Below are 26487 nucleotides of genomic sequence, written 5' to 3'. Positions count from 1 at the left end.
TTTTTTTAGAGGTCACAGTGACCTTGACCTTTGACCTAGTGACCCAAAAATGGGTGTGGCATGTAGAGCTAGTCAAGGTGCAGCTACATAAGAAGTTTCAAAGTTGTAGGTTGAAGCACTTTGATTTTAGAGGCAATGTTAACACCCTTGACAAAATGTAAAGGTTTTAGCACAAAGTGGACGAAACAACAACGAGCTGGCTATGACAATACCTCCGGTTTTCTTCGAAAAACAACCGAGCTAAAAATAAGATCTGAATAACATTACATTTACTAATAAAAGGTTCAACGTACAAATTTCCATGGGACAAGAACATTGTGTTGAGACTTATTAAAAAAAATATATCTATTGTTTATTTTTGGAAATCTGCAATTGGGAATTTTTAGGTTCCATTTTGAGAAAAAAAAAATCTTTTTCAATTGGGAATGGGTCCTTTTAAAGGACCCAAATTTGAACAAAAACAACACACTGCTTGTGTAAATATATTACAGCAATAAATCATTAAGTCACAAAAACAACATAATTATCCAACCAAACACATTTCTAGCATCTCATAAACCAAGTGAATGCCATTTAAAACTAGGGATGTCAACGAATATCCGAATATCCGAATATTCGGTCCCGGACCGAATATTCGGATACTATTTTCCGAATCGAATATTCGGAAGAAAAAAATAAAAAAATCGAGTAATTTCAAAGACTTTGTATTCGTGAAATTTGCTTCAAACATTGTACAAAAAGTCGTTCCTCGTGTCATAATGTTTAGTCCGGATAATTCGTCGCTATGGTGATGACAGTATACCGGTCATAAATCCCGCTAATTGCCTAACAAAGACAGTCACTTTGTGTCAAAATTATGATAGGTTCTAATCGCATCGGCAATCAAAACACAGACCTGCACTTGATCCAATGACTCGAATTACATTTAAAATTATCAAAGATTAAATGAGTAAAGGAAAAGCCGACTTGGTGTAAAAAAACAAATAAGACCGTATGGCAATTAAAACACCGACCCGTCTTGATCTAATAACTCGAATTACATTTAACATGATAAAAGATTAAATAAGTAAAGGAAGTGCCGACTTGGTGTGAAAAACAAAAAAGATCGTATGGTTATAATCACGTTGTCCAATCAAAAAAGCTTTTAGAAAATAATTTACTCAACCTCTAACCGAGCAAGAGAATTCTGACGAACTTCAGAGATATTTGCTTGTGAAAATGGAGCCAACCGCTAAACCTCTTGACTGGTGGAAACGTCACGAGAGCGAATTTCCGAAAGTCGCGTATGTTGCTAGGAGTGTTCTATATGTACCTGCAACTTCTATGCCATCTGAGCGCATATTCTCAACCACTGGATTGCTCATCAATCAACTAAGAAATAGACTCGCCAGTGATCTGGTCGACGCAATCGTGTTTTTAAATAAGAACAATGTTCATGTGCCCAGTGACGCCGATCCGAGTGACTTTTAAATGTGGCAACGATGTTTTGTTTGCATGTGTTCGCTATGTAAATAATACGTTTAAGTTCAGTTCAAATTATTTATAGATCTAACTGTTTTGTCATGTAATTATTTTGACGTCATGTTAATATTATGTTTCTCGTTCTATTGTTGATGTACAATATTAAAGCACGTGTTCGCTATGTAAATACTATCTTTAAGTTTAGCTTAAATTATTTATAGATCTAACTGTTTTGTTATGTAATTGTTTTGTCGTCATGTAAATATTATGTTTCTCGTTCTATTGTTGATTTACAATATTAAAAGTTTAAAAACAGTTTTCGTCATTCAATTTTAACAATAAGCGACGGCAATGCTGTGTCAATATTTAGTCACTTCCGGTAAAAACGAAAGTAGAATTCATGGAGTAATGGTAAGGTAAACATAGTTGATTTTTTTCTAACATGTTGACCGAATATCCGAATATTCGTTCGGAAGGATGACCGAATATCCGAATACCAATATCGGTATTCGTTGCCATCCCTATTTAAAACACATCACAATAATCATGAATGTCTAGTTTAATTATAATTATGTATCTATGTGCACCCTAATACCTATTGACAAACAATTTTATAATATCAGTAATCAGTGACCTCAATAATAAGACCAAAACTAGTCACCTTAGTTGGACGAATACTCAGTAAACAAGTAGCCTTGGTCAAAAAGGATCATTACATCGATGAACCAGTAGCCTATGTTAAAACTGGACCATTACCCTGATGGACAAGTTAAGCCTTGGTCTAAAAGGAACATTAACCTGGTGAACCAGTAGCCTTGGTTGAAAAGGACCATTACCCTGGTGAACCAGTAGCCTTGGTTGAAAAGGAACATTAACCTGGTGAACCAGTAGTCTTAGTTGAAAAGGACAATTACCTTGGTGAACCTGAGTAGCCTTGGTTCAAAAGGACCATTACCCCAGTGAACCAGTAGCCTTGGTTGAAAAGGACCATTACCCTGGTGAACCAGTAGCCTTGGTTGAAAAGGACCATAACCCCAGTAAATGAGTAGCCTTGGTTGAAAAGGACCATTACCCCAGTAAACGAGTAGCCTTGGTTGTAAAGAACCATTACCCCCATGAACCAGTAGCCTTGGTCGAAAAGGACCATTACCCTGGTGAACCAGAAGCCTTGGTTGAAAAGGACCATTACCCTGGCAAACCAGAAGCCTTGGTTGTAAAGGCCATTACCCTGGTGACCTAGTAGCCTTGGTTGAAAAAGACCATTACCCTGGTGAACCAGTAGTCTTGGTTGAAAAGGACCATTACCCTGGTGAACCAGTAGCCTTGGTTGAAAAGGACCATTACCCCAGTTAACCAGTAGCCTTGGTTAATAAGACCCATTATGCCAGTGAACCAGTTGCCTAGGTTGAAAAAATATTACCCCAGTTAACCAGTAACCTTGGTCGAAATGGACCATTACACAGTTAACCAGAAGCCTTAGTTGAAATGGACCATTACACAGTGAACCAGAAGCATTAGTTGAAATGGATCATTACACAGTGAATGAGAAGCCTTAGTTGAAATGGACCATTAAACAGTGAACCAAAAGCCTTAGTTGAAACATTTCACAGTGCACCAGTAGCCTTGGTTGAAAAGACCCATTACACCAGTGAACCAGTTGCCTAGGTTGAAAAAAAACAACATTACCCCAGTTAACCAGTAGCCTTGGTTGAAATGGACCATTACACAGTGAACCAGAAGCCTTAGTTGAAATGGACCATTACACAGTGAACCAGAAGCCTTAGTTGAAATGGACCATTACACAGTGAACCAGAAGCCTTAGTTGAAATTGACAATTACACAGTGAACCAGAAGCCTTAGTTAAAATGGATCATAACACGGTGAACCAGAAGCCTTAGTTGAAATGGACCATTACACAGTGAACCAGTTTTTTTGGTTGAAAAGGACCATTACGCCTGTGAACCAGTAGCCTAGGTTGAAAAGGATCATTACCCCGGTGAACGAGTAGCCTTGGTTGAAATTGACCATTACACGGTGAACCAGTAGCCTAGGTTGAAATGGACCGATACTAAGTGAACCAGTCACCTAACATAGAATGGAACACAACCAATTGAACCCAGTGTTTCTGGGATTGAGTAGAAATAGCACTTTAAAAAACAAAAATTATCAGCAAACATCAGAGAATTCCAGTGAAGCTTCACAAGATATATCAGTGCAGAAGGTCGTATGTAATACCTCCACATAGTGATACCATAAACCATGGCAAAACAGAAAAATAACCACAGCAGGAGGGCAAAACTGGAATTTTATTTGAGGCATTCAGTTCATAATGCGCACATTCTGAGAGTTGATAATGACTGGGATGTTTAATAATAACAATATTTTCATACTCTTCACGAAGGTTACTTAATTTAGTACTTTTGTATTTTCCGAAATATGCAGATTAAATATTTATATAGATTTCCCTGGTTATGTTTTTATGACCTACATGTACAATATACCTTAAGGGGCAACTTTGGATTAAGACTGCCATGGTGTTGTGGATATGGTGTCCACCTAGCAATCAGGAGGTCACAGGATCAATCCCTTCTTTGTTCTTTAGATCTCCCCCCTAAGACACCAAGTACTGGTTCAACCCAAGCCCAAGACTCATTGAATAGTCACATTGCATCAATGCTCCAGAGGAGCCTGCAATTAATGGGAAGAGGAAGAAGAAGCATTACACCATTATGCATTTCGTTCTTTGAGTTTATCCATGGTGGAAATCTATTTCTTAACATGGGGTCAACTGTGGACATTAAGATAAGCTGTACTAAACTTGTTCTTGCTTACAGTTACATACCGCTGAGAGGATTGAACATGGATGATGATAACAAAGATAGCCATCACCTAATTAGCCCCAACCCAGAGCTGATGATAACAGAAATAGCAGAGACCAATTAGACAATCCCAGTCTGTCAGAAGGATTTGACCAATTGGGATTCAACAAAGCTTGCTGTCTTCAGTCCCTGGAATAAATATTTTGATGTCTTTGTTAACATTCCATCCACTGTTTTCAATTATGCAAACGTTGTTATTGTTGCAAGTATGTCTGTTTGCTCACGGAGCGTATATTGACAGGAGTTGAATCGAGTATTTGACCCTTACTGTAGTAAATTCAATTTTATGCTAAAACTAATAATCTGATTTTATTGGTTTATACGTTATCTTGTTGCTTATTAATTCCTCTTTCAACAAAATATAACTTTAAGTATATTTCCGTTGTTATTAATGGATTTATAGCGAGTTAAACACGAGAAATAAACATTTATGTTTTACCCCCGCACGTTTAACCTTGTTGATACTTTGTCACGTGACCAGTAGCTATCGATTAGCGTACATCGAAGCGCCGAGGTTATACATTTTTATGTACCCACTAGCGTCTTTTTTCTATTTTACTTTTATTTCTTGGCCGATTTTGACAAATTATAAATCATTAGAAAGCCTACGTTTCGTAGTTTTCAGATATATAAAAATATATGAAGTATTTCTTCTGATTCGGGCAGCCCGGTGTAACAGGCCATTTCTTCCCCCCTGGCCAATTTTTCCCCGGGGAAAAAGTTGCCGAGGCCAATTCTTCCCCCCCTAGTCAAATTCTTCCCCCCTTAATTTTTATTTAATATATCTTTCTGTCTACACATTTCAGCCAGTTTTTCCCCCCTGGCCAGTTTCCCCCCCCCCCCCTACCTTGTAAGTTTTAACAATAGAATTTGATTGAGAGTTGCAAAAACTGCCTACACACTACTATCTTTTATTTTACTTATCTTTTACATTTATTCTTCACTTTTCGGCCAGTATTTCCCCCCTGGCCATTTTTTTCCCCCCCCCCTACCATGTAAAAGTAGTTTTAACAACAGAATTTGATTGAGAGTTGCTAAAATTGCCTCCGCCCCCTTATCTTTTATTATCTCCCGCGATAGGCGGAGGGATATTGTTTGTGCGTTGTCCGTCTTTCCGTCCGTCCGGAGCCATATCTTGGAAGTGCTTTGGCGGATTTCATTGAAACTTGGTATGAGTATATATGGATAAGGGGATGATGCTAGCCAAATGGCATTGTACATCATCTGTTTATAACGGAGTTATGTCCCTTTGTATCTTGAAATAAGGCTTTTTTGAGTGTCAAATATAACACTTTTGTGTCCAGAAGCATTTTGGCGGAGGATATCAATTCAAAGAAGCTGCAACATATAGGGATCACTCTTCTGTCTGTCTGTCTGTCTGTCTGTCACGACCACCACTCCTTTGTCTGGAGCATATTTTTAACCCGATTTGACATTTGACCTTGATTGCCCTTTTATTAACTTGATACTTGTATTATTCTATCAAGCACATCTGTACAGAGGGGGCGAATTGCTCAAGGGGGGGGAGAAAAATGGCTGACAGTCGAGATCATGTTAAAAAATCAATAATGAAGGTGGGGCGAAAATTGGGCGAGGGGGAAAAAACAGCTGAGAGTCATGTGAAATAAATTCTTATGTAGGGGGGGGGGGGGGGGGGGGAAAGTGGCCGAGGGGAGAAAAAATGGCCAAGAGTCATGTTGCAATTAATTCTTTTAGTAGGGGGGAAAAATTGGCCCAGGGAAGAAAAAATTGAAGTCATTTTGCAATAAATTCTTAATAAGGGAAAGGGGGAAAGATTTGCCAAGTGGAGAAAAAATGGCCGAGAGTCATGTTGCAATTAATTCTTTAAGTAGGGGGGGAAAATTTGGCCAAGGGGGGAAAAAATGGCCTAGGCCAAATTTTCCCCGGGGAAAAACTGGCCGGGGGAAAAATGGACCGCTACACCGGCGAGTAATAACTTTAACTTTTGCAAATATACCATTTTAGAATCTATATTTACGTTAAACATGGTGGTACTTTATACAGATTTGTAGCATTTATATTTGGAGTTCAGTTTTTAAAACTACATCATGCTTAGGACAATATAAAATTCTGTATACAATTGAAACAAAAAGGGTTTAAAAATGAAAGTAAATAAGGAATGAATTTGTACGAAAGTAGCGCGCGATCCTAACGCTCCGAACGTTTGGAGTTTTATAATCTAGGTTGACATGTTCATACTTTATGCCGATTTGTAGCGTTTATATTTGGAGTTCAGTTTTAACAAGATGTGTTTGTGAAACACAATGTCCCCCTATATGATGTTTGACATTGTAGGATGACCTTGACCTTGTGAAGGATGACCTTGACCTTGACCTTTAACCACTCAAAATGTGCAGCTCCATGAGATACACATGCATGCCAAATATCAAGTTGCTATCTTCAATATTGCAAAAGAATTCATAAAATAAGCGACTTGGGCCACATATATTTGACCTCTGACCTTGAAGGATGACCTTGACCTTGACCTGTCACCACTCAAAATGTGCAGCTCCATGAGATGCACATGCATGCCAAATATCAAGTTGCTATCTTCAATATTGCAAAAGTATTCATAAAATGAGCGATTTCGGCCACATATAATTGACCTCTGACCTTAAAGGATGACCTTGACCTTGACCTTTCACCACTCAAAATGTGCAGCTCCATGAGATACACATGCATGCCAAATATCAAGTTGCTATCTTCAATATTGCAAAAGTATTCATAAAATGAGCAATTTTGGCCACATATATTTGACCTCTGACCTTGAAGGATGACCTTGACCTTGACCTTTCACCACTCAAAATGTGCAGCTTCATGAGATACACATGCATGCCAAATATGAAGTTGCTATCTTCAATATAGCAAAAGTTATTGCAAAATGTTAAAGTTGGCGCAAACAGACAGACCAACAGACAGACCAACAGACCAACAGACAGGGCAAAAACAATATGTCCCCCACTACTATAGTGGGGGACATAAAAATTACATCTTGCTAAGGAGAATAGAATTCTGTATATGATATAAAAAAAATTGTTTAAAAATGAAAGTACATGTAAGTAAGGAATAAAGACAGAAGAAAGTAGTGCGGGGTCTAAACGCACCGAACTGATGCTACGGTCTTGGCGCTTATGCTTTTGTTTAGATACCGGCAATTTAATTTTCTTTGACATGATTATTAAAAAAAAATTATGGAATAAATTGAAATGTTTTGTTCTAGAAACATATCAATTTAGCTAATTAGTATTTAAGCTTTAAGGGACCTTTTCACGGTTTGGTAAATTGACAAACTTGAAACAAAATATTTCAGAATCGCAAATTTTCCTTGAAGTTATGATATTTGAGAGGAAACAGGAATACTGAACATTTACCATGCTCTAAAATATCCATTATGTGCATCTTTTGACGATTTAAAAACCTGAAAATTATTAAGCGTTGCAATGCGAAACGATTGAATAATTTGGAGAATTCTGTCGTTGTCGTTGTATTATTTGACACTACAAGGATTATATATATAAAGTAAAAAATATGTTTGTTAAAGTATGAGAGCGGATGGTCTAGTGGATAGAGCCGTATACTTTTGCTCCATGGCTTCAGGGGTCAGTGGTTCGAGCCCCGTCAAGGCTTACTTTTTAAAAATTCTTTAATTGTATTCCTTTTTTTTTACTGGAGATTTTTAGACCCAATTGTTAACATTTATCAATATAAAGCATTTAATGACAAACTTCAATACATGCCAAAGTCTGTGAAAAGGCCCCTTTAAGCAATTAACGATTACAGCTCTTGTTTATAACACAGACAGGGTGTTTATTTTATGATGAGACAGCATACAGTACAGGCAATGTGTACTTTGACAAAAACACGTGTCCGCGGTGTTCAATTTTCCCGATGGGTGACATTTCGCGGGGGGCGGACACGCTACTGACCGCGGTGTTCAGCGAACACCCGAAATTGCGGCGATTGCACGCTATCGTTAACGGGAACACCCGTGATCACCGCGATGCTGCGCAGCCACTGTAAACACCTGTCTGCGAGGGTCATTCACACGTTTTAAATGTACATGTACAAAATAAAATCATATACTTCATGTACATGTAGATATTATGTGCACATTTTTTATGTGTACTTAAACTCGGGCAGTACGTTAAGTCGGAAACTAAAACTAAGTGTTGAGATGATCAATACGATTAACATTTATGGTATTAATCAATGCAATTGCCCTTTTTGTTTTCACAAAATTGGGTTTCATTTTTCCCGATTTCCAGAAAATGACTTGTACATGTTGCATGAAATCTAAATATAGCGTGTTACAGCGTGTTTGATTTTTATTTTATTCAGATGAAATGTCAATTCCAAATCATTCGCGAGCTACCCTGGTACTTGAGAAGATATCATTACAAAACTTTAAATTAAAATTTAAAGATCCCAATGTTGTCTGCGCTACGAAGATTTTGTGTCAAAAATAAATACACCCACGCCAATTTTCGCGCGCTTTTTATGGTTCAGAACAAAGAAAATGAAAATATCATGGGCATATATACATGTATTTATTTGTGGCTACAATTTGTAACAGAACATGAACTCTACAGAACGCGCACACTTGGCGTCAGGTGATTTACGAATGTTATAATACACCTGTTCTGATTGGGCGCTTATTTCATCAAATCTTTAAATAGAAACATATGCAGAAATTCATTTGATAGTTTAGAGATATGGCGAATGTTTGTGATTTTTGGATTTCTATTACACTTTTATCGTCAACATTGACCAGAATTTGCATGAAATCGGAAATCTCGGGATTATCGGGTAATGGACAGAGACGGGAATTTTTGCATGTATGCGGTAATCGATTGTGATTGTTCGTAATCATTGTTAATTTTTTAGACACCAAATGACACCTATAACATTCAAACGCACGGTAGATTCTTTCTGCAAATTGGTACCGACCTAAGTTAATGTTCAATTATTTTATTTCTAGCGAACACGATGAACACTGCGGTAGATATTATAGGTCCGCGGTGATTCGCGGTGTCCAACTTATGGAAAACGGCCCCCGCGAATATTTTATCTGAACACCCATCGCGGGGGTCGTTTGGTAAGCGAACACCGTAAAATGAACACTGCAACGAGTGGCGTTTGTCAAAGTACACGTTGCCTGTACTGTACATAGCGGACCCTCTTGATATTTTACCGCTTTGCATTCTTCAAATAAAATGGGTGTCAAAACATTCATCGTTTGTTGATTATTTTCAAAGAGGTTATTATGTATAATTATATGAAATGTTATTTACCTTAAATTATCAATAAATTAAAATTATTTAAAGATTCTTGAAAATCCCGGCTGAAAAATATCAAGAGGGTCCGCTATATACGCTGTCTCGTCATAAATAAACAAGAGCTGAAATATTTAATTTATTAAGCTTCATTTATAATTAGCTTTATTGATATGTTTTGTGAACAAAATATTTCAATATATTCCATAACAAGGGACAAAATTGTCACAAAACCAGGTTTTCATTGTGAAAAAAAATCTGATAAAGGGAGAAAACTCAAACTGAACTTTTGAAATGAACAAACAAAATTAACCCCCTTTGTTTGTTTTAAAAAAAAATCTATTTTTAGTCCTGGTGACCTTGACATTGGAGATATTGACGTGATTCTTTCGTGCGACACACCGTCCCATGATGGTGAACAAATGTGCCAAATGATTTTAAAATCTCACAATGAATGACATAGTTATGGCCAGGAAAAGCTCATTTATGGCCATTTTTGACCTTTGAACTCAAAGTGTGACCTTGACCTTGGAGATATCGACGTAATTATTTCGCGCCACACACCGTCCAATGATGGTGAACAAATGTGCCAAATGATTTTAAAATCTGACAATGAACGACATAGTTATTGCCCGGACAAGCTTGTTCCGCCCGCCCGCCAGCCCGCCAGCCAGCCAGCCCGCCCGCATTCGCCAATCTAATAACCAGTTTTTTCCTTCGGAAAACCTGGTTAAAAAACCTGGTTAAAAATATAATACTCATGAGTCTATTGACAAAGGAAATTAAATGGCCAGTACCTAAACAAAAGCATAATCGCCTAGACCGTAGCATCAGTTCTCTGCGTAAGGACCGTGCGATACTTTCGTACGCTTTCATTCCTTAATTACTTTCATTTTTATAACCATTTTTGTTTCTATCGTATACAGAATTCTATTCTCCTAAGCACGGTGTAATTTTTACAACTGAACTCCAAATATTAACGCTACCAATCGGTATAAAGTCAACCGTAAATCTAGATTCTAAAACGGCGTGATATTTGCAAAAGTTAAAGTTATAACTCGCCGGGCTGCCCAAATCAGAAGAAAAACTTTATATATATTTATATATCTGACAACTATGTAACGTAGGCTTTCTAATGATATAAAATTTGTCAAAATCGGCCGAGAAATGAAAGTAAAATTTAAAAAAAGACGTTAGTGGGTACATCAAAATGTATAACCTCGGCGCTTCAATGTAAGCTAATCGATAGCTAATGGTCACGTAACAAAGTATCGACAAGCTTTTTGCCGATACGGTCCCGTTTCGTATCCGTCTCATCTAGAGTCGTGGTTTGCTGCAAATTTTTGCATGATTTATTTTAATTTTTGTAGAATCTAAGAGTTTAGTTAAAGTGTCATTTTGAGAACACCAAGAGTCACAATCAGAATTTGTGTGAAGAGACTTTCTTTGAATGAAAAATGCCATCAAATCAGAAAGTGTGGTTCCTGATTAGCCTGCGTGGACTGCTCACGATAATCTTTGACAACACTACGCACATGCATCACGACCCGTTTTCAAAGAGCGAGACTCATATATATTGTCTGAGGAATGCAATAAATGTGTTCTTTATGTCATAAATGAAACTCAAGCTAACAAGACATTAACATTTTTTATCTCTGTTAAACTCCAGTTAACAGGACATTAACATTTTTTATCTCTGTTAAAAAAATTACGGTATAAAAGTTTCAGTATCCAAAAAATATTCATGTCTTTTGAATTTAAGTTTCTTTTTCGCAATTGTGCATAATTGTTATGAAAATTACTGCAGCTATAAAAATTATTACCTATGAAGTGGACTCTAAGAAAACCTGGCTTAATCCATGTGCCTAAAGTGTTGCCCCAGATTCATGTGTGCACATAATAATCCAGGTAAAAAATCTATTATTTTTTTAGGTTAACAAATTAAGTGTTAACAGACATATTTTGACCTAAATGTTGTGTTGCGGGGTAGTGATTGGATGAAAAAAACAACTAACAAAAACAAATAACGATCACATACAGAATAAATGGGGTATTCTTGGATACAGAATACTTGGCAGCAAAGTACATAGGTGGCGTGTATACTTCAAGAATGAACACAGCAAGGTACCGGTATGCACCAAGAAACCAACAAGAGATGTAGTACTGAATAAATAATCCCACTACACTATCTCTTAATTGAATAAAGATTTTTCGCATTAATGTAGTGTCTACACTATCAATTAATTGAATAAAGATTGTTTGCATTCATGGAGTGTACATTGCAACTCCCGAAATAGATACAGAAAACAGCCCATAATTAAACATGGTAAAATGAACTTCTACCACAAATATGGGAATCTGTAGGAAGTTATTAAATTCACATAAGGTCTACTGAACTGGTTGCAGTGTGCTTGATTCACAAAATTGTATGAATCGGTGTGTTTACCATTCTGACTATTAAATAATGACTCTGCCTACCTTTAATAAACCTTCATCCTCAAGTTTGATTTACATATTCTTGATAAGACCAACATCATACCTTCCACATTTCAAATGCTCAAAAAACGCTGGGTTAGCTGGTAATAATGTGAAACTCAAATGCTCTTACTGGTGTATCCAAACTGTTTGCTATTCAGACGACATTTTAGCAGACAAAAAATTTCCCAGCATGCAAAGGGTTAATTCATGTGCAGAAAATGTTGTCCCAAATACGCAGTCTGCACAGGCTAATCATGGGTGACACGTTCAGCATATACTGGATTCTGTTTTGAAGAGACTTACTTAAAACAAAATATTCCACACTTCTTGCACATGCATTGAACCCCTTTTTCCCAGAGTGCAGCTCATTTTCCCTTTGCATGCTGAGAAATTTGTTGTCTGCTAAAATGTCGTCTGCTGAATTTTTAAAATTAGCATTTTTTTCGATTTTTTTCAAAGAATACTATCAGAATAGCAAACAGTTTGGATCCTGATGAGACGCCACGTTTTGTGGCGTCTCATCTGGATCCAAACTGTTTGCAAAAGCCTTCAAAATTCGGTTCCAGCACTGAAAGGGTTATTATCATTTGCTCAAATTCAATACAGATTCCAATATGAACAAAAATACAATATGTGTAACACAACTACAACAACTTATGAGAAAACATTTTCAATGCACAATCAACCACATTTGATAAGAAGTTTTTCAGTTCAGTTCAAGTTACTAGGATATCTTGATGCAGTGTATAATGGTTACCTGCTAACATAGATTTATAATGAGGATGTTAGTTGACCATGATAGTATGACTGAATTACTCATTTTAAATCAGCGCCAAATCCAAACAGACAAAACACAACAAACATTATCTTATAAACCACATTATTTAAGAGCAACAAACACTGGACAAGTCTTGAACTCAAAACTCACGGTTGCTGTTGCGGTGGCGGAGACGACTGTGCTGCGCCACAAGGCTCTGCCACTCGGGACCGCTGACAAAACTGAACGCCTGGGGCGGGCAGGAGTTACGACGTTTCGAGTAGGTCATTCTATCGCACACAACACTCTCCAGGCCGTATATTCCCATTACCAAGCTCATGAAGCACAGAGCTTCTGTCCAAGCTCATGAAGCACAAAGCTTCAGTCCAAGCTCATGAAGTACAGAGTTTCTGTCCAAACTTATCAAACACAAAGCTTCAGTCCAAGCTCATGAAGCACAGAGCTTCAGTTCAAGCTCATGAAGCACAGAGCTTCTGTCCAAGCTCATGAAGCACAGAGCTTCTGTCCAAGCTCATGAAGCACAGAGCTTCAGTTCAAGCTCATGAAGCACAGAGCTTCAGTTCAAGCTCATGAAGCACAAAGCTTCTGTCCAAGCTCATCAAACACAAAGCTTCTGTCCAAGCTCATCAAACACACAGCTTCTGTCCAAGCTCATCAAACACAGAGCTTCTGTCCAAGCTCATCAAACACAAAGCTTTGGTCCAAGCTCATCAAACACAAGGCTTCAATCCCAAGCTCATCAAACATAAGGCTTCAATCAAAAGCTCATCAAACACAAAGATTCTATCCAAGCTCATCAAACACAAAGATTGATCCAAGCTCATCAAACACAAAGGTTTGGTCCAAACTCATGAAACGAAAGCTTTAGTCAAAATAACATTTCATCACGATTTCACACTCAGATACTCATATGATCTCTCCCTAATGGTCTGCTATCAGTAGACTTTTTGAACACATGATCTCTGTCTAATGCTGAAAATTATAAGACAGACAAGCATGCTTGCTTGTGTTCTTTTACCTGGATATTTGGAGGTACTGTAAACATTGTAACTTTTTGTGAGAAGTTTTTTTTTCAATTCCAGCTTTCATTAATAAGTTTACGGCTGTTTTGAAACCATAAACAATATATTATTATAATGCCCAGTACAATTTTTTGTAAGTTAAAGAGCTAAAAATGCTTAAAATGTGTGTACTTAAATTAAAAACACTTCTTATTTCTCATGGCCTTTATGTTATTCAGACTTTTAAAAGCCCATTGTGCATCTTGTTCAGGAAGCAGTAAAAAAATAAAAATGAAATAATGTGATGTTATATAAGAACAAAGCATTATATGTATTGACTGTGCATTCCCACTCACAAAATAGACTTTCTTGCAGAAAAAGCCAAACAAGGGACAAAATTGTCACAAAACCAGGTTTTCATTGTGAAAAAAAAATCTGATAAAGGGAGAAAACTCAAACTGAACTTTTGAAATGACCAAAAAAAATTAACCCCCTTTGTAAGTTTTTTTTTTTTTTTTAAATCTATTTTTAGTCGTGGCGACCTTGACATTGGAGATATTGACGTGATTCTTTCGTGGGACACACCGTCCCATGATGGTGAACAAATGTGCCAAATGATTTTAAAATCTCACAATGAATGACATAGTTATGGCCAGGACAAGCTCATTTATGGCCATTTTTGACCTTTGAACTCAAAGTGTGACCTTGACCTTGGAGATATCGATGTAATTATTTCGCGCGACACACCGTCCAATGATGGTGAACAAATGTGCCAAATGATTTTAAAATCTGACGATGAACGACATAGTTATGGCTCGGACAAGCTCATTTATGGCCATTTTTGACCTTTGAACTCAAAGTGTGACCTTGACCTTGGAGATATCGACGTAATTAATTCGCGCGACACACCGTCCAATGATGGTGAACAAATGTGCCAAATGATTTTAAAATCTGACAATGAACGACATAGTTATGGCCCGGACAAGCTTATTCCGCCAGCCCGCCAGCCAGCCAGCCCGCCCGCATTCGCCAATCTAATAACCATTTTTTTCCTTCGGAAAACCTGGTTAACAAAATAAAATCATTGTCATAATGTTTAGACCAGCCAATGCAGAAAACAGGCTCTTACAAAAACACATCTGCCATAAAATTATTCCAAACAAGATAAGTGTATTATAAATTGAGCCTTATTATGGGAAAACAGGGCTTAATGCATGTGCCTAATGGTGTACCCGATTAGCCTGTGCAGTAGACCCAGGCCAATCAGGGACAACACTTTCTGCATTGACTGTATTTTACCTTTAGAAGAGAACTTGTTAAAACGGGAAAAAAAACCATATAACAGGAAATTGTCGTCCTGATGAGACTGTGTGGACTTTATATCTGCACAAAATACATATGCTGTACAGTACTTCAAAAAGAACTGCAAAGAAAATTGAGGGGGGGGGGATAAAGTAATCTGGGCATATCTAGGGCAGGCAAGCAAGAAAAACCAGTCCTTGAAGACTGGAGCTACTCTGTACACACCACTACAACCTCAGTATCTCTGTGGAACTAATTAGGCTCTGTTCTTTATTTCTCTTTTTCACTGGGAAATATTACTCCCAAGAGGGAATAGATTACATAATTATATGTTTGCAACATGAACAAAAGTGTATCCAGGGGTGTTATTTCATGAACACTAGGGGAAAATATGCTAACATTGATTATTTTAAAAGTTTAAATGTTGTATGTGTTTTGAGTGCGTGTGTGTGCGTGTGTGTGTGCGTGTTGGTGTGTGTGCTTGTGTGTTGTTTGTTGAGTTTTTTTTTAACTTTAAAAAATTAAAAGCCCAGGAAATCCAGATATCCAGTTTTCATAAATTAGTGCAGGTCTTGTAATAGAAACAGTGCATGTACAACTTAACTACTGTTATGTCAGTGTTGTTTGTGCCCATAAAAACTGGGCACAGTGACATGGCCTTTCAGGTCAAGATATATTTTAACATTCTTTGTGTTTTATGTTGTGCTACAAATAGTATTTGGGCAATTATGTGAAAGCTTTGAAAAATATGCAGGGAATGTTTGTAAAACATAACTTATGAATGTAAGAAGCAATGTACTGTACCTGAATAAATGCCAAAACTACCACTATAAATCATGTTATTATATGTCTCAGGGGTTTTTTTTGCGTTAAAAATTGGGTCTGGTATTCGACGCCAGTCCCAATTGAAAAAAGTAGATTTTTTTCCAAATGGGACCTAAACATTCCCAATTGAAGATTTAAAAAAATAATTTTTTTAATAGATTTCAACATTTTGTTCATCTCCTGTACAGCCATATCAGTTCAACCCTATTAGAAATAATAATGAGAAACACTTCTATTCTCAATTTGAATTTTTTTTAGCAACAACACTAATTTCCCAATTTGGTCAAAACGCTGCAAATTTTCCCAATTCAAAGGGACCCGGCCCCATTCGCAAAATGGTGAAAAAAACTAGGGATGGCATCGAATACCAATATCGATATTCGAATGTTCGCAAATTCATTCAATCGAATATTCGCATAAAACGGCTGGATTGATTTTACCTTGTTATGTGTTAATTTCCTTTGGTTTGTAAGTTTTATCCGTTTGCTAAATACGAGGCTGTTTATTAACGTTGCTATCCAATAATTGTATCGCTGTCGACTAATGCTATGACCGATACTGTGATCGGGCACAAATAGAATGAAAAACATCGTGTCATAGAATTTTTTTTTTTTATGATTCCACAGATTTGTAGCAGACCGCGCACATGTAAAACTAAGTTTACACACATTACACGTTGCGGTCTTCTTATCCACAGACCATGTAAAGTATTCCATACTGCAGAAAGGGCTGGTGGCATTTTCAGATTTGAATTATGATTCCTCGATGATTGTTTAATTTCTATCATCTGTTACTTTTGAGTAATTCACATATTTAAATGTCTGTTCAAACTGTGATCACAAAAACTAAATTATTATTCGCCAGTAAATTGAAGCCCTAAATTGGTACCTAATTGACAAACAACAGTTCGGGCCCTTTCTTATCGTAAGTATATTGTATTGCGCGATTTGAGTAATTCACACATTGGCTGTACATATTGTGATCACAAAACTTAATTATTATTCGCCAGTCAATTGAAACCGTTAATTTGCACCCTATTGGCAAACAACAGTCGGGGACTTTCTTAGAGCGTGTATATTGCATTGCGCAATCAACACTGATACGGGCCGCGTTATCAGTTTGACACGAAGAACTTCACGTCAGACATGTTACTCCCGGGTGATTTCGGTTGCTTTTTAGTAAGCGGTTCGCAGGTCATTAAATATTGGTGAAATTACGTTTGAAAAAAAAAATGCGAATATGCGAATATTATTTTTATTATTCGAATGCTGACCATTCAATCGAATATTCGAATATTCGAATAATTTTGCCAACCCTAAAAAAAACACACTGTGTCTATTTGTAAACAGATTCTTGATTATACAAATTGATGGTTGCCTTGTCTTGTCTCGGGAGGGTGTGAAATAAGACCAAACAAAAGAGGGTGGGATTGTACATTGCTTCAAGAATCAAAGAAATCTTTGAACTACACGAACTGATGAACTTAAACTTCATTAGCATCTGCTTACGACTCAAACATTTACAGTTTGCTTAAAGTATGCAACAAGATAGACATAAGTAACATGGCAGTTGCAGACAAGATAGGATACAAGATGCCTTAGCTGAAACATTGTCTGGGTTTGTGCACAAGATACATGAAACATGGGCTTTAACCCTGACAGTGCTGGAACCAAATTTTGAAGGCCTTTGCAAACAGTTTGGATCCAGATGAGATGCCACAGAACGTGGCGTCTCATCAGGATCCAAACTGTTTGCTATTCTAATAGTACTCTTTGAAAAAAATCGAAGAAAATGCTCATTTTAGAAATTCAGCAGACGATATTTTAGCAGACGACAAATTTCCCAGCATGCAAAGGGTTAAAAAAGAGCCCCACTCTAGAAAAGGCAGTTTAATGCATGTGCATTAAGTGTTGTCCCAGATTAGCCTGTGCTGGCTAAATAGGGACATTTTCCGCAAAAACTGGATTTTTATTAAGAAACTTTCTTTCAAAGTACCATAAAAGTGGAAAGTGTTGCCAAGATAGGCACATGCAGACTGCACAGGCTTATTTAGGACGACAATTTATGAACATGCATTAAGCCAAAATGTTGAATAGTGAGGCTCAAACATAAAAGGAAGCTTTACCCACTATGGCAGACTCGAATTCCTGCTTCCATCATCAACCATGTGATGATAACCTGTGCAAATAGCTTTATGATTTTGATAAGTTATTTTATTTTTTATTTTTCATTTTTGTCAGCAAACCATACATGTATATAACCAGATATCATGTTTGATAAACAAGCATGCCCTGGTTGATGGCTTTTACTTGGTGCTGCTCAGCTCATTATCAACAAAGTTTTCAATTGGTTAAGGGCAATAGGTAGGGATTGCTGGGCAGATTGAGAATAATTATAGGCAAAAAGAGTATAAAATCCAAGTATTGTAGTAGTAAGGTGTTACTGATAAAGGCCCGGTCAAACCAACTAACGAATATGTAACGGAGAGTAAACGGACAAAATATGCAGACTTTGGTTATCCGGTGATAAAGTTTACCTGCTCTGCCGCTCAAGACGCTCGCAATCGATGTGTGAAGCGTAGGAAACACACAGTGACCGCACATGTACCGGTGATGTAATGGACAAAAAAAGTACGTTTAACAGATATGTACCGGATAATTAACGGTCGGCTTACGGATATTACCATGCGAGTAACGGACTTCTACCGGATTCAACGGCAGTGTAGCACATTAGTACCGGACAAAACGTTCTCCCAACGTGAGAGAAACGGAATAGTACCGAACACCAACGTACAAAAAACGGTCATTTTATGTCATGCTTTATTTATATGTTAAAGTATCATAATTTTATTTGCTTTGTTTTTAATGCATATGGTTGTTTGTTTCTTTATCATGAATGTTTATGTACACTTACGCCAAAAATAAAAAATAAAAATCTTGGCCGGTCGAACACCTTTTTTATTTTCTTTCCGATGAAAAAGTAGGGTACATCCTCAATATCATGTGGCAAAGCTTCAGGTTCTGGCAGGTCAATGTCTCCGTTTTCAGCTGCTGCCTTCAGGTCTGACTCGTTCCACAAATGTGCAGCACCACGGCCTCCAATGTCAGCCAAGGCGAACTTGAAGTCAGAATCTATCAGAGCTAGCAGGACAATGGAGAAGTACTTCTTGTAGTTAAAATAAGTAGACCCGGATCTTGGTGGACATTTGCAGGTTATATGTTTGCCATCAATAGCACCAAGCGTATGGGTGGCATTCTCATTATTTTTGTTGATTAATGCGCGTTGGTCCTCTCGTCGTAGTTCGACCATAAGTTGGTCATACAGGACGAACTGACGCCTCCGCTCGGGACCCAGCCAAGCACTGATCCACCATCTGCGCTGCCTCCGTCTCCTTTTGAGCAAGACGATGCATGGCCAGATTAGCATCCAAAAGGCCAATCTGGGCCTGCACAAGGGTGGCTTGACACTCTTATTGAATGCGAGCACAACACTCAATTGCACATGTCCTTCTCACAAGGCGTAAAACAATGAAATGATACTTCGACCCACAGGTTGATTACGGTTAAATGTATGTCAACAGTTTTGTTCCGCCACACCTCTCGCACTGTATAAGTTAGCTTTCCGTTATTATCTGTTGAACATGCATTAGGACCAGGACAACCAGACATTAATGGACATAAACAGGATACGTACAGGAGGTGTAACGCACGAGTTCCGAACAAACCGTAAACTAACGTATGAAGATCGCACATCAAACAGAGATCTCTGTCCGTTTTATCCGGTGGAAAATTTTGAACATGCTCAAAACTTCCCAACGGAGGTAACGGATGTCACCGGACATCGCCGAACAAGGAGCGGATACACCGGATATGAAAGGGACATTAAACGGATAAGAACCGAAATCTCAGTGTAACCCTTTCCCACTTAGAAACTAAGTGAAATGACTATGTGCAAACAGCATAAAACCTGAACAGCCTGCAAATAAATCACAGTCAGTTCAGGTTTTATGCTGTTTGCTGCTCATCAGTATCTTTGGGTTGGAAATAAAGCCTTTTAAACTTGAATCTAGTAAGAAAGGTCTTTAATTAAATTTAACTTTCTAAGGGACTAAAAATGCATGAAAATACGTATGTAATTGCTTTTGGGTTAATAAGGTCAAGGGCAAGGTGTGGTTGAGTGATATGATTCGATATGGTCTCATAATCATCAACTGTGTATGTACAGTGTATCAAAGAGCAGTAGAAAACAGTGGTTGAGCTAGACTGAACCAATCAGAAATTCTACTTAGTTTAAACTGATTTATTTTAGCTAAATTGCATCGAAAGCCTCGGGCTTATTGAAATGCTTTTGAGTGTGTTTCCTGAGCCTAGAACCAGTACTTGGTGTATTTGGGGAGATATAAAGAACGCTCCCAAAGTGGGGACCATACCCATAGCCTCTCGGTTGCTAGGCAGACACCACAAATTACACCACTGTGACCTCTACTAAAATTCTACTTAATGTCTAAATGACAGTAAATTTTGAACAACTAGCAATCCAAGTTCTAGCTTTAGGATTAGTCTTATGTTTTTTACCCAAAATTACCCAGTTGCAAACGGAGCCGAGATATCATTAGAAAAAATGTTCTGATCAAGATTCATGATGTTTGGGAAATTAATATGGCTTTAGCAATTTTCACAAGCTTTTTCTTCCATCTGACCTAGTCACAGAGTTCAATAAAGATTGGGCTATACATGTGCCCTCTAGTGTTTAGACGTTTTTTTCTTTAATGTAACCTATTAACTTACTTTTTACACCTGTGACCAAGTTTAAAACACTGCTGAGATATTATTGAGAAAAATGTTCTGACCAAGTTTCATGAAAATTGGGCAATACATATAGCCTTTAGAATGTTTACAATCTTTTTCTAAGCACATCCCCTAATATGATTTACCTCCGTCACCATGGGCTGTAAAGTAGAGGCATATACAAGTACCACAATTCAGTTACAACGTCACAAACACAGATTGCAACTGCCTGATTTCTTCAACAATATTGCAAATGTTTGTGTTCAACACTTTTTTAAAACAATTTTTGGCCAGAATTGTTTTTGAACTAAGTCGTTTGTGTTTATTGTGCGTTATGGAGCACAGGGTAATATCGTTTTAAGTTGTAATGTCACATTGACAAGGTCGAATTTCCAATGACTATAATAAAAACACTCCTGATTTACATGTATCCTTTACTTGGCTGAAGAAAAAACAAACATGTTACAGTAGAAATTCAATAACATATTTAGTATTTTAACCCTTTCCCACTCAGAAGCAATGTAAAATGGCTAAGTGCAAACAGCATAAAACCAGAACAGCCTATGAGTAACTTGCAGTCTGTTTAGGTTTTATGCTGTTTGCTACTCATCAGTATCTTAGTGTTGGAGATGAAGCCTTTAAAAGTTGAATTCAGTAAGAAAGGTCTTTAATTAAATTTAACTTTCTAAGGGACTACAAATGCGTTAAATCTGTATTTACGTGTGAAAGGGTTAAAGGCTGTCATACAGTAAAACAACATATCAGATATCATATAATTCCAAATTTGCTGTCAGATAAATTGTTTTTGGGAAGTCTGAACTTGGACCATTAACAATCAGATTTACCTGGGTCGTAAAAAAATATACTGCACCGATTTTTTTACTTTTCGTCCTGCGTCCAGTTTGCAGTAATATTGACAGAAATGCAAGGTTTCTGTAATTGCCTGTTCAATGGACGCATTCATTTTGAAAGTAGCATTTCCTGCCAGCTGTTGCGAAGCATTTTGTGTACAAGCCATGTTTTAGCAGGGTGTACATGTAATAATTTATCATTTCACAATTTTTTTTTTTTTTCTGCAACCACTATAATTGACTTATCAATTTGCGAAAAATCAATGACATTAGTCAACATGTTTCTGATTTTGCCAAACCAAGCTGACACAAAAACAAGCTGACACTGATAATTATTGGAAATTAAGGTTAATGTGTTTTTTCCTGAATTGAAAATTCAGCACAGGATCACCCTTTTTGACTATTCAGGCTCAGAGGTGCCAATCTGCTTACAAGTCATTTGGAAAAGCCTGGTATAAGTAAATTGTCTTTCTTGTTCAATTAGATTCTATAGAAGTCTGTTAATTTGGCAGAACAAAATATGCAAAAACACAAAAAAATCGTTATTTTTTGCTTGACATTAACTAAGCAAAGATTCTACGGATAATATATTTGCCCAAATATGTGGGATTACAGATGTAGTTACAATAAGAAGTAGCTGTTATTTATTTCTTGTCATAGCATGAAACAAATGCACACAATACACAGAGTACTTTACTATAAGGTGCAGAAGCATGGTACAAAATTCACATTGCACAGATTTGAATATTAATCTACACATGTTTGTAAAAACACACAATCCTTTGATAACCTTGCTAAATAATTCTTTATACCTTTATAATAACTTGCATTTTCTTCCTAACAAATCTTATAAACTAATTGCTTATATCATCATTTGAATAAGTCAAAAGTGTTGGGACTCTTTATTCTGACATTAGGACTTGTTAAATTTTGGTCCAGCAAGCCCAAACATAGTTGTAATAAATTAACTAACTCTTAGCTTTACAGTACAGCCAAAGCGGCACAAACATAATCCGCGGCTATGCCACGGCCAGATTATTAGTCCGGGGCGGCCGAATCGTGTGTTCACGCGGCGTATCGCCGTGGCACTCGGCATCGATCCGCGCAACGACGCCGAGTCTGTATTAACCTCGCGTACTTTCGCGGAGTAAATCCGCCGCATACGTACGCGGCGGATCGAGTGAAAAGATATCCACCTACATGTACATACATGTATGTGTAGCGTAGAACTAATTACGCGCAACTGTTTATGTTTCGTTCGATTATCATTATTAAATTTGTAATCCGTAACACACTTCCGAATTTTAATGCTTACGCGTCCTTTGGCAAATTCTAGCGTCAAATAAACAGTGCTAAAATATCCTTTGTTTCAGAAAAAGCGCGCGAAAATTATGCAGACATGTAGAACGTCGCTTGGAAAGTTTGGGTGTATTTTGTGTTGTATAAATACATGAACATCACGTCAGGCGTTAATCGCGTGTTCCGTGGAGAAAAAAAAACGCCCCGATTAGACGTTATTTCATCATCTCTATAAATAGTAACAAATGCCAAAATGTATTTGATACTTAAGGAAATATCGAGAATGTTTGTGTATCGTAAATATTTACCAGCATTTGCTTTAAAACTGGAATATACGGGCTTATCGGGTAATTAGTAGAGATATTAACTGTATAATATAAACAAAATAAAACGTGTTTATATACGCATATTCAAACAATAGTTATAATAAGCTGATAATTAACAAAACTACATATACGTCGTCACCGTCTTGATTATTGATGTGGCTTCAAACTGCTAATTTTCTCAGCTAAAATATAATAGTGGAATCAACATGCAATTAATTTATAAATCCACCATAATATTGCTGGAGCCTTGACCACTTGTATGTGCGAAAACATAATTACGTGACCTTGTTTATGTGTGAAATACATACGCTACGGGCGGGAAACAAACTTAATAATTGGCCAGACACATTAACTATGCTTACATGTATATGCTAATACAATTCGCGCACAATAAATTTATTATGATTTTAATTATTATTATAATTGTTCTTTCAAAATTTGTTAACTACATGTAACTAATAAAAATAAAAAAATCATGATCGCATCGACTCGGCATCATGTCGCGGACCGCGGCATGCCTCGGCGGACAGATGCGAAGTTTCGCGGCGAAATGCGACTTGCCGCCGCATACTGACGCGGCTTCAACGACTGACGCGGCATCGACTGGTTTCGCCTTGCCGCCGCGAATCGAGAAAAACGTTTGTTCCGCTTTGGCTGTACTGTATATCCCAAAGGTGTGGGGTTTTTCACTCAAAATCGTGTCTGTAATGGGCTTCATTCACAATGGAAAATAGTATATATTTTCCCGAATGGGAGTTTAAAATTCACAATGGAAGGGGTGCATATGTTCCCCCAGAGCTGCAATAACAAAAATTATCAAATGCTCTGAGAGTATGTTTATATGGACTAGCCAAAACACTGAGACCCTTCACAACTCTTTTAAATCTTTCTAGATCATTACTTACTGAAAATATGGATTTAAGCAACCATTGGCGGCCCCGCACCTGTATGCAAGATGCATGTTAGATTATTAGAATATTAAGGCTTAAATTAAGTAACAAGATAACGTCAGCGATGCTATTGAATATTGTCATTTTATAAACAATAATGCATAGCATTTGCCGGATATTCACTACAACTTCCTTATATTGAATAAAACATACCTTTTGAAAGTGATGTTTGGTTGGCTCCCATACCTGCTGTTTATAACGAAAGCTGAACGAAAATTATTAACTGTTTCCCTACAAAATGATGTATTTTCACACTTTCCTGAAATCTGGACATTTTAATACAGTCGCTTAAGTCATTCAACTGTCCAAAATCATATATGTTTAGTATGCATACTATTAAGTTAAACATACTCATAAACATATTTATAATATTTCTAACTAAGTTGGTTTAATTTAAGTGTTATTCTGTATTTGTTTACATGTGTATCGAGCGAAATACGCGTGTTTTAATACAAATTCGCGACGATCTAAGCGGCCCAAAAAAGGTTGAACGTCAAAGTTCATAACAAACTTTGCACATCACAGATGCTGAGTGAGTAGTTTAAGTTCAGGTAGTTTAGTCCAAATAATTAGACGTAAGCTACCCCGCTTAATCGACCTCATATTTATAGGAGTAAATCGACCTCATATTTATAGGAGTACAGGTAGTTATGTTAATGTTGGCATTATTAAATCGGGTATCTTATGAAACAAAGGTGACCCAAACAGTAAATTGCATGAGCAGCTTGTAGGATCGTAATTGATGTTCAAGTAAGATGAATGCACTTGCGTTTGTTGTTAATTTAGGTAATGTAACGACTCGCCCCCTTAACGACTCGCCCCATAACGACTCGCCCCCCTTTTTTTAACGACTCGCCCCACATGTATAACGACTCGCCCCACATATATAACGACTCGCCCTATCAAAATAAAATGTTATATTATATATGGTAATATAAATGAAATAAACGAAATCAATTCATAATATGAATTTAAGGTTCGGCATTGTTTGATAACCATCGTTCAGCGTTTTTTTGCCTTATACCTGACCTTATATACGTCTATTGCAGGCATATTCTGAAAAGTAATAATTTTTATTTTATGATTTTTTTTTTTTACATCTTTGTTCAGTGACAATATTATCATAAAGCAAGACTATTGGATATCGGCACATTTGTCTCATGTCATACTTTCCTTTATATTTATAAAAAGACGCAACGGCTAAGATCATATCCGCAATTAAAGATTCCCAGGTTCAATTACTCAAGAATTTAGGGATTATCGTTATAAAGGAGACCGATGAGTTAACAACAGAATTGACAGGTACATTACCGCGGGCGGGTGATGACAATCAACAATACACGTGTCATAATCGCGAAAGCGTGAATACCTTGCTTCGTGGTAAAGATATTTTCATATATACGGGTATCGAAAGGTAAGAAAAATGAAAAAAGGTCTTTGCCGAAATTTATTTTTTGCAGAAATTTTACGGACACAATTAATCTGTAAGATAATTTTTTATTTATAATTTTAAAATTACCATTATAATCTTAAATCTACCTATTTATTACCTGTTGATCTGAATACACAACACACGTTTTAAAAATATTTTTTCAATTATAAAAATGCGTATCAGTCCTTTTGTGTTTTTTCACACAAACTTTACTTTAAAATGCTAATCAAATGACGTTTCTTTTAAATGTTGGTGTGAACAATTAGCGCAGGAAAGTTTTCAATGGTTTCAAATAAACATTAAATGCTAATTAAATGGCGGTTCTTTTAATTTGTAGGTGTGAACAATTATCGCGGAAAATTTGCAATGGTTTCAAATAAACAAGAAACCATTTGTGATAAATCAATTAATTTTACGATTTGTTTAATTGCTTTAATGGTTATAACTTTAATTGAGTAATACGTGCCACTGCGGAGTTTAGTATTTAAAGATGTATACATGATTATAGTATACCATTATTTTAAATTGATAATTCGACTAACACCATGCCTGCGCCTCCTTGTTTGTTTTGTCTACGACGGGTGTACCAAAACTCCAGAGCGGTGACATGTGACAACTGTTCATGGTGGCATCACATAAAATGTGGTAACACTGGTAAGTACTTCTAAAACGTACAATCGAAGATAAATTATTTTTTTGCGTTGTAGTATTTTCGTGTGTCAACTTTGCACTCTGTATAATATTAATTGCAAGAGTTGATAAAATTCCAGATGTAGAAATCTTGAACATATCATGCAGGATGCGATACAGTATTCCAGTTTCTG

General features: G+C 36.9%; 2 protein-coding genes across 10 annotated transcripts in view; one reads left to right on the top strand and one right to left on the bottom strand.

The window, feature by feature from the left end:
* Positions 1–24517, bottom strand: part of LOC127843121 (protein neuralized-like) — a 110873-nt gene extending 86356 nt beyond the window's left edge. For 2 of the 3 annotated variants that reach the window (XR_008032101.1, XM_052372952.1), the window contains exon 1: positions 13041–13848. Coding sequence is in view for 2 of the 3 variants with exons in the window: in XM_052372952.1 (XP_052228912.1) it covers positions 13041–13209 (169 nt within the window). In the remaining variant the exon portion in view is untranslated. Of the gene's footprint in view, positions 1–13040; positions 13849–24384 lie in introns of those variants that run through there. The other variant, XM_052372953.1, reaches the window with a different exon arrangement.
* Positions 1–26487, top strand: part of LOC127843123 (retinol dehydrogenase 11-like) — a 53994-nt gene that overhangs the window by 8028 nt on the left and 19479 nt on the right. For 4 of the 7 annotated variants that reach the window (XM_052372955.1, XM_052372958.1, XM_052372956.1 and 1 more), the window contains exon 1: positions 24695–24763. The exons of 1 other annotated variant lie outside the window; for it this stretch is intronic. In XM_052372955.1, the coding sequence (XP_052228915.1) occupies positions 24757–24763 (7 nt within the window). In that variant the 5' untranslated portion in view covers positions 24695–24756. Of the gene's footprint in view, positions 1–24694; positions 24783–24875; positions 24982–26487 lie in introns of those variants that run through there. 2 more of the 7 variants (XM_052372959.1, XM_052372960.1) reach the window with 2 other exon arrangements.

This window comes from Dreissena polymorpha, chromosome 8 (assembly GCF_020536995.1).
Source record: "Dreissena polymorpha isolate Duluth1 chromosome 8, UMN_Dpol_1.0, whole genome shotgun sequence".
NCBI classification, from domain to species: Eukaryota; Metazoa; Mollusca; class Bivalvia; order Myida; family Dreissenidae; genus Dreissena; species Dreissena polymorpha.
This window is presented reverse-complemented; position numbering and strand designations above follow the sequence as displayed.